This window comes from Nicotiana tabacum, chromosome 20 (assembly GCF_000715075.1).
Source record: "Nicotiana tabacum cultivar K326 chromosome 20, ASM71507v2, whole genome shotgun sequence".
In the NCBI taxonomy this organism is placed as follows: domain Eukaryota; kingdom Viridiplantae; phylum Streptophyta; class Magnoliopsida; order Solanales; family Solanaceae; genus Nicotiana; species Nicotiana tabacum.
Window position 1 is genome coordinate 16,975,960 of NC_134099.1, and position 9,682 is coordinate 16,985,641.

Below are 9,682 nucleotides of genomic sequence, written 5' to 3' on the forward strand. Positions count from 1 at the left end.
GTGGTAATCCAGTCACAATAAGTGAAATGGCCGACTTTTCAGACTGCATACATAATCTCCTTTTGAATGAGCTTCCATGGAAAGGGGGGATTGATGGCTACAATTCATTGTTTTTTTAGAAAAGTTTGGCCTATAGTGAAGCAGGAGGTCGTGCAGGCAGTTCAGGAATTTTTCATTACTGACAAGATTTACAAAGCCATAAATTGGACTGCAATTACACTTGTGCCTAAAGTGAGTAGCCCAACTACAACAAAGGAATTCAGGCCTATTGCACGTTGCACTGTCTTATATAAGATCATTTCTAAAATACTAGCAAATAGATTGCAGAAAGTAATTGCTAGTGTGATAAGTGAAGCTCAAGCAGGATTCATTCCAGGAAGGAAAATATCAGACAACATAATCCTATCATATGAGCTTGTTAAGGCATACATAAGGAAGAACTCCTCTCCTAGGTGTATGATCAAGATTGACTTAACAAAGCATATGATTCTGTGGAATGGATCTTCTTAGAACAGGTGATGGCTGAGCTGGGATTCCCCAAACAGATTTCTACAGTGGGTGCTTGCTTGTGTCAAAATTATAAGCTACTCTATAATTATTAATGGAGAACCTTCAGAACCATTCCCAGCTGCTAAGGGACTGAGGCAGGGAGATCCTATGTCCCCTTTCCTATTTGCAATTGCTATGGAATACTTGAGTAGATGCCTGAATGGATTGAAAAAGGAAATGGGTTTCAAATATCATCCCAGGTGTTCAAAAATGGGAATAACTCATCTGAGCTTTGCAGATAATTTGCTACTCTTTGCAAGGGGAGATGTGACTTCAATTACCCATCTACAATAATGCCTCAACCATTTCTATGGGGCATCAGGATTGAGAGCTAACCAGGAAAAGAGCTCAATTTTCTTTGGAGGAGTAACACATTTGGCAAGTGAAGAGATAGTGCAGAAATTTGGATATCCTAGAGGAGAATTACCAGTCAAGTACTTGGGAGTCCCATTGTCCACCAAAAAGATGTCCATAGCTCAATGGCAGCCTCCCTTTGAGAAAATGGTGGCCAGAATCTCATCATGGACTGCAAAAAAGCTTTCCTGTGCTGGCCGGATTCAGTTAGTTCAATCTGTCCTATTTGGCATCCAAGCTTATTGGTCACAGTTATTCCTGATTCCTAGCAAAGTACCGAAGACAATTGAAGCATATTGCAGGAGCTATGTATGGTCAGGAGAAAATGTCATCACAAGAAGATCTTTAGTGGCTTGGGATAAAATATATACACCTAAGAGTGCAGGTGGACTAAACTTAGTCAATCTCAAAGTTTGGATCAGAGCAGCAGCAACAAAGAACTATTGGGATCTTGCAAACAAGGTGACAAAATGTGGATCAAATGGATACATGCTTATTACATAAAAGGATAACAAATCTCTGACATGCCAATACCACAGCAAGCTTCTTGGCTAGTCAGGAAGGTGGTGGAGGCAAGGAGTTTAGTGGAAGCAATTCAAATTCAGACATAGAATAACAGGAGCATTATTAGACAAATATACTACAAAATGGTGGGCCAATTGCCAAGAGTGGAATGGAAGGTGTTCATGTTTGGGGATGATACAAGGGCAAAGGCTAAGTTCACAATGTGGCTATACTTTCAAGACAGGATGATGACCAGTGATAGATTGGCTTGATGGGGGATGCATGTGGATACTAAATGTGTACTATGCCAATCCTGTGATGAGAGCAGGAATCATATGTTTGTTGAATGCGAGTTTGCTAGGAGTATATGGAAGAGATTGTTAAAATGGATGCAAAGACAAACTTTCTGGGCAACCTCATGGGACCAGCACTGGAAATGGGCAATAGAGAATGCCAAAGAAAAATCAAGCAGCGCAGCAGTTTTCAAAATGATATATGCAGAGGCAATACATACGATCTGGAATGAGAGAAACCTCAGGGTATTTGAGAAGCAAAGCAGGTAAGCTAAAGAATTAGCTAGAAATGTTGCATGTGTTTACAATGTAAGAGCGACAACTCAAACTAGAATCCTCATGCAGCAACTTAGATTTTGAATGAAAGGTAGAATAGCATACAGGAGTTGAGTTTAACCTTGATATTTGTATAGTTAGATAGGAAGAATAGGTGAGACAGGAGGCTGTGTTAAAGCCAACTGTGGTTTTGTAAAGTTACATTGGTGATTAATGAAAAATGTTTAATTACCAAAAAAAGAAAAAAAGAAGTGGAGCAGTTGTGGAAGCAATTGTTCAAGAGAAGATTCATATTTTTCAAGATTAAGAAAAACAAACCCAACTCTAGTGTAACAACAGAAAAATAGAGTTTCAAGAAGATGGTCATGTTTCCAATGCAAGAACATGAATACAGTAACAACGATGTCCAAGAGTTGCACTGATAGTTTAAGGAAGATCAAGGTGTCCATCAAAAAACACAAAAAGGTTGAGGAAAAAAAAGACAGACTGATAAGACGACCATACGAGGAGCCAATCGAAAAACTCAAATATTCAAACTGTAATATTGGATCACTTAGAATTGACTAATGACACTGTAATTTGAATGGCAATGTATTGACTAGCGGACAATCCCCCAAGGACGACACGCAGCTTACATTAACCTTCCTAAAAAAAATATTACTACTCTTTTTGTGTGATTAACAAATAAAATATCAGAAAAAGAATTTCTCTAAATATGATTTCCAAAGAGAAAAATAAAATTTTACAAGTCATTGAAATCCCTCTTTTTGAGCTTTTTTACTTCATTAATGGCTCCCTTGGCAACAGTTGAAGAAAGAAAAGAAAAAGATGGAAAAAAAAAAGATTAGGAAAATACAGTTAACCACAATAAAATTTAAAAAAGTAAAATTTTAACGTTTTTATGCCAGTGAGATACACTCTGTATGCCACATAGACTCAGAGGGCGTTATTTATTACGGTTCAAACAATGACAAGGGGTCATAGAACCTCCACAAAGTATAATGGTGCAATTGGTGAAATAGGTTATCCCGATAACAACAATAAAACAACAAGAGAGCTGAATGCTCGCTCTCCAATGAACTACTACTACTACTTTTATTATTTCAAACCAAAAAAATGACCGCAGTATACTCCCGCAAAAGGGTTCATCGCTCTACTAAATCGAAAGGAGGACTCTCGCTCTACTAAATCAAAAGAATGACTCTCGCGTTTGGAACAAATAAATTCAATACTAATAACAAAGAATAGGAATTGGAGAGCAAGACGCGCTTCCCTAGGAACCCACCCCCCCCCCCCCAAAACCAACCCAAAGAAAAATGCCAAAATTATATGGAAAAAATATGCCCATACCTGCAAAATAGTATAATTCAAAACCCCTGATAACTAAAGGTTCTCTACGATGCTGAACTAGCAATGTTAACGCGCTGGCAGATTCACACAGTTGTGCACATTGAACTGAAAATGCCATATGTTTCTTCATAAACCGTTAGAGAAGACTGAGGCCCATGCTCCAGAAGTTATCCATAGTGCCGGCCAAGCACAGCAATAGAGAAGCATCACTTGACTGTTTCTATTTGTTTGATCAAATGGATTGATAGCAGACTGAAACGAACGAGCACGATATGGCATCATCTGTCAGCAAAAACTCCTTTGTGAATCAGTCGCTTTCCTCATCTTTCAAGAGGTGGAGACTGCTGGTTCTATACTCAGACGCTGTGAGCTTCACAAATACCTGAAACTACTCCATTTAACGTGCTTCTCGCTGTTTATCGCTGAAGCACAGAGGGAAATTTCTATATTTTGCATTGCCAAGTTGATGTATTTAACTGCAAAATGGGGCAATTTCATTCAAATGTTAGGCAGAACAGCATATAGCTACTCTCTTTATCTCGAATTCTGATGTTAGATTCTTTTTTATCAGTACAGCAAAATATAATTTTTGTTAGATTTACTTTACGTTATAGTAAAAGGAGTTCAGATATATTTCTAGGATTTTGTAGGCAACATATTCATTTTGGTTTCTCAGTAACGGAACAGAGGAAAAGAGAAACCAGCAATGGAAAAGAGAAACTGTTACTTTGAGATGTGTAAAATTGTCACATATCACTTATTCAGTTATGTAATATTTCAAATCTTTGCTCCTAAGGAATTTGGGTATAACTTGCGGATAAACTAGAGAGGAATTTAGGGTATTCAATTTTAGCATAGGAGTATACGAGATTCGTTGTTCCGCTTATAAGTAAACAACCTCTTTCTATGCGATAGTATAATTCTAAAATAGCAAATTAATAAAAGAAATATAACTGAGAAATCCACTAGGGTCGTTAGCATACACATCAAAACTCGGTACATAATGAGTCCGTCTCTCTATTCTTCTCCAATTAAATACCAGGACTTTGTAGGGTTTGAACCCGACATGAAGTATGTCTAACCTAAACCCACACATCACACATTGTGCTCTTACCACTAGATCAAAGTCCTGCAAGCTAGACCAAGAAAAATACTATTCCCTCCTACTTTATATGACACTGTTACTATTCGGAGAGTGCAACTTCTATTTGACCCAAAAAAAAATCAAATATTTTTTTAAATATTTTCAATGTTAAAAAACTGTAACTAACAATACTTTTTATCTAGTTTATAATTATGTAAATTTTATTTTCAAGAATGGCATCACAAACCTTTCTCGTTTCTTTTCTTCTTTTTATTTTTTCTTTTGCTTTTCAGTTCTTTTTGGCCAGTAAATGACCGAAAAATCATATTGAAAGCCCTGAAGATACCTGGTAAAAGAACTTATCCAAAAAAGTAAAAGCAAAAAGAAATACCTGGTAATAGGATGTCCTTGCATAGTTATGTACATGTTCATTATTCATCATACATCCACAAAAGCTTTTGAAGGTTGCCCTCCTCTTATGATTTACCAAAGATCCTAAATAAGCATGAAATTGGAGTGACCCGTGTTGGATCAATTGAAGTCGATGAAAACCCTCTCTTCAATTTCAGAATTCACGGTTTTCTGAAAGAAGGAAATAGCATCGATAAACATTCTTCAAAGAAGTACTATAAGTTTTAACTTGTAACAGAACGGGAGAGGAAGAGAGATGATAGGGATTACGTATTTTTATAACCACTCCATAAGAACAATCGAAGAGAAAAATGAGACAGGCCAGAGAAAACAGAGAGGAAAGATAGAGAGAATAAAAGAAGTTACATCAACTACAGCTATAACTCAATCCTAAGCTAGTCGGGGTCAGCTAATTTCAGGAAAAAGAATTTGGGGGAAATTTTTTTTGGAGAAAAAGTTTGTACAGAAGAAAAACTGTATAGATAGTCGTAGTTCTTTCTGAAATTGTAAGTGTTTTTTAAGTGAAAAATTATTTGTCGGTCTTTATAAAATAATTTTATGTTCCAGCATTGCAGCAAAGCAAGAGGAGAAAGAGGCAATGTCCAGCTGAGGTTCAAAATATAGAAGAACATTGCCCATATTTGGGAGGTGATGTTACAGTGTAAAAACAGAAGGTCGGAATCTTGTTTATCAAATCATGTTCAGTGTTTTAAATCAGCTACGCACAACTGGGACACTCAGAGAAGATAGGGGAACCTATGAAAGAAAAGGGAGTTCTACATTGAAGCAGAGATCGAGACTCCCGTCCTCCAGCTTCCTCTTTTTCTAAAACTATGTAGTTGCAGCAAGCTTCTCTTGGGAAGAAAAAAGGGAAAGAAAACTAAATACCACTTACTTGTTTATTTCTATATACTGGGTCGTTGTTGTTGTTGTTTATTTCTATAAAAAGAACTAAATTTTACCAAATAGCTGAAGTATAAGTACCTTGAAGGCAACCAGCTCAAACTCACAAGCAAATTGATACATTGTAACGGTATATCCTTTGGTGAGGCGCATGAGAACACTGGATTATTCTCCTGCAGTTCAAAAATTAGAAGCCAATCATTACTATATTGGCCATGGGAAGACTACTAGGCTTGACAATGTCTTCTAATTAATGAAGTTCAGTAAAGAAAACGAGAAAAGAATGCTAAAAGATGGGGGAATTGAAGGAAAAATTGTTAAGAAACTTTCTCATTTGGAAGGAACTTTGTCAACAAAAAAAAGAGAAGAGACAATCATTTCTGAATGGAAAGCAAAACAGCTCCACGTCAAACATCCTAATATCCAACAACAAACCATAGCATTAGATGTCCATCTAGGCATCTAATACCCATATTACGGTAGTAACATGTTGACTAGCTGCCTTGCAGGAAAAGGCTATGGTAAGAGTCAACTTGAAAGTTTAATTGTATCAGCACGCATGATAATTTGGTGAATTATATCAGATGGTCAACTTTTTTGTGGCATTCCCTAAGATTATTAATCGTCTGATTAATTGTTATTGCCAGTGTCAGCCTGATATTTAAACGAGTGTATAATGTACACATGTCAAAGGTACAACGAGAGAGATATAGTCTTTGCATTTCTCCGTTATCAAGTAATACAAGGGTTTTAACTGGCACCACAACAATCTAGTGGGACACAACACTCGGTCCCAAGTATAGAGACAAGTGAAGATAAATAATTAATCAACTATATCATACTGCAACTTTTTTATACTATTAACTGCAATGGCTGTCGAGAGATGATAACGGAGAAACTGCTGCATACCCTTAACATCCCAAATACACCAAGAAATCTGAACGCAAGAAAAATAGAAATTTCTAAGAAACATCTCACTTCCTTCAAACACAGCAACTTAATGTCTGAGCTTGAAAAAGTAAAAGAAATACAAACACAAACATATAAATGAATACTTCTGCCAGAAGGGGTTTCTATATAAGCAGCACAACAACAACATACCCAGCGTAATCCCACATTGTGGGATCTGGGAAAGATAGTATACACAAACCTTACCCCCACCTTGTGCATGCAGAGAGGTTGTTTCCAGTAGCCAGCAATTTAGAACAAGAGATGCAGGAATCAAGAAGGGAAATATGCAGAAACAAATCAACAATAGCAATACACTGAAGCAGAAGTAACATAAAATGGAAGGGGGAGTCACAAAAAAATGGAAGACAAACTTACCAAACAAATTAGGTTGCCAGTGTACTTCCAAACATCTTTCAGTCCCCATTGCACTTTCTGGAAAGAGTAGGAACTTATTTCTTGATAAATTACAACTTATCTTCTTTTTAGAGGCTCATAATCCATTGAACTAATAGCTCATCACTTCTGCTTCACCAAAAAGAGAATGGAGCTTTGCGGATTATACAATTTGCTGCAAAATCAGCTAAACCAGTGAGCAGAAATTAACGTTTCTGTACTTTTAACTACAAGCTATTATTGACTGCATCACATTCAAAGCGTCTGATGAGAAAGGAGGTATCTTTTTCTTAGCCAGGATGATTAAAAATCGAGCCTTTCCCATCTTTTCCTCCGTTCCATCTTTGCACAGCCCTTCAAGTAACTTTTTAATACTATCAAGACTTGGAAACCAATTCTTTTGCATGCTATCTCTACACATTGAATATGCCAAATCAAACTCACCAGCTCTAGACAGGTAATGAATCATTGTCTGATAGATTTTAGCATTTGGCTTGAAGCCTGCACCACGTAAGGCAGAATAGATTCTTTTTGCCATATCAAGATTCTCTGCTCGGCAAAAGCCTTTGATCACTAAATTGTACGTAACCTCATCAGGAGTTATCCCAATATGTTTCATTAACAGCAACAATTTATTAGCTTCCCAAGCAAGCCCCACATTTACTAAGAATTGAATTCTAACGTTAAAGGTAGCAACATTAGGCATACATCCCTTACCGACCATGAGGTTCCACAATCCATCACCAATCTGCCATCTGTTGACTTTATAAAAGGCAGATATAAGTGTCGTATATGTAAAAACATCAGGTGTTATACCTAACTTTTCCATCTCAACCATGACCAAATAAGCCTTCTCCAAGATACCCATTTCACAAAATGAGCTAATGACTGTATTTACTGAAAGTATATCTATATTGATGGAGAACTTCTCAGGAACATCCCACAGGAATGACTCAATCGCCTTCAAATCACGAGATTGAGTCAAAACCTTGAGTGCAGCGTTGAATGACTTAATAGTCCGCGGACAACCATATAAATGCATATCATAGAAGGTATTTACAGCATGCTGTGTCATCCCAGCCTTCCCGTAGAGCATTATAAGCCGAATAATGAAACCTTCACGCCGACCTTGCGGCAGAGTCTTCTGATGCTCAAGCAGATTTTCAATATAATCAAACCTGCCCGCACCTGCTAAGCGAGAAACCGTGTCTTCAAACACAAAGCGGTTCTCAACAACAACCTTATTATGAGCATTCTCCTTAAATAACTGAAACAACTTCTCAGGGTTCCTTTCCCTTTTTAGCTTAATAAGTGCAGGTTCATCTACTTTTAACGGCTTTCTTTTAGATACTAAACCTTTACTGGAATTCTTACCAGCAGCACCTGAGGAAGCAATAGCTGTGGCAGCAGCAATGTGACTCGCAGTTCCAAATCTGCGAACCAGGCGCAGAGCGAGCATGTTCTGATGCTCTCTCCCTCAATTTCAAACATATACACCAACCAAGAACTAATCTTTCATTCAATATTAACAAAATCTTGAGTACCCTCTAATATTCAGTTCAATACACAAGCAATATCTCAAAATACCACTAAGCCTCACTTCAGTAGAAATGCAAAATCTTGAATACCAACTAATCTTCAGTTCAACACATAAGCAATATCTCGAAATACCACTAATCTTCACTTCAATAAATTAACGATATCTCACAGTACCACTAGTCTTCAGTTCAATACACAAGCAATATCTCAAAATACCACTAATCTTCACTTCAATATATAAGCAATGTCTCAAATACCACTAATGTTCAATTCAATATAAGCAATATCACAAAATACCACTAACCTTCAGTTCAATATATTAGCAAAATGTTGAATGCCCATTTCGAGAATGAAGAACCCCAACATCATTAACCATCAAAATCATCAGAAACCATGTTCCATTTTCATCAAACAACTAAGCCAAGAAAAACAAATTATGGATTCAAACTAATACAATGAGAAACCTCAAGACCAACAAAAGAACTAACTAACACCCAGATGGTTCTTGGTTCTTAGCAACACATTCTATTGCGATTTTATGGGTCTGAATCATATGAAAAAATTATAAAGCTGGCATTTCTATGTATCAGAGAATTACCAGAGATTAAGAAAAAATTCCCAGGAGATATAAAGGGCCTTATATTGCAAGAAATTATGATTCAGCAAAAGGGTTTTTCCAATGATATTTGTAGAAATTGTTGCAATGTGTATAAACCAGCCAGCGAAACTAGGAAGCTGGTGGTAGAGGTGATGTGAGCGTAGGTTTTTGGGGTTTTGGCTTCAAATACTAGGGCCCAGTTGATTTGTTGCTTCAGGAACGAATAATGCATCTTAGTCCCTAAAGTTTTTTGTTTGCTCAATTAGGTCCTTGGTTTAAGAGTGGAACTTTCTTTTTTCTTTTTTCTTTTATTTCTAATAGAAGTGGGACGCTATTGTCCTACCATTCTCCTACATCAATTTGGAAAATATTTAACAAAAAAACTAAGTTAGGTTCGTTTGCTAAATATTTTATATTGAAATTAATGAGTGAACTAGATTATGTATTTTCTAATAATGAGTGAACTAGATTATGTAT

At 36.8% G+C, this 9,682-nt stretch overlaps 1 protein-coding gene across 1 annotated transcript; it reads right to left on the reverse strand.

Annotated features, from left to right (window-relative positions):
- Positions 1–2,964: 2,964 nt before the first annotated feature.
- LOC107795276 (uncharacterized) lies at positions 2,965–9,361 on the reverse strand. The gene is made up of 4 exons (XM_016617883.2): positions 7,051–9,361; positions 5,806–5,897; positions 4,802–4,992; positions 2,965–3,802 (listed from the first exon to the last, which is right to left on the reverse strand). Exon 1 carries the CDS (start codon positions 8,525–8,527, stop codon positions 7,292–7,294), a length of 1,236 nt encoding a protein of 411 aa, XP_016473369.1. The 5' UTR covers positions 8,528–9,361; the 3' UTR covers positions 2,965–3,802; positions 4,802–4,992; positions 5,806–5,897; positions 7,051–7,291.
- Between the last annotated feature and the right edge of the window lie 321 nt (positions 9,362–9,682).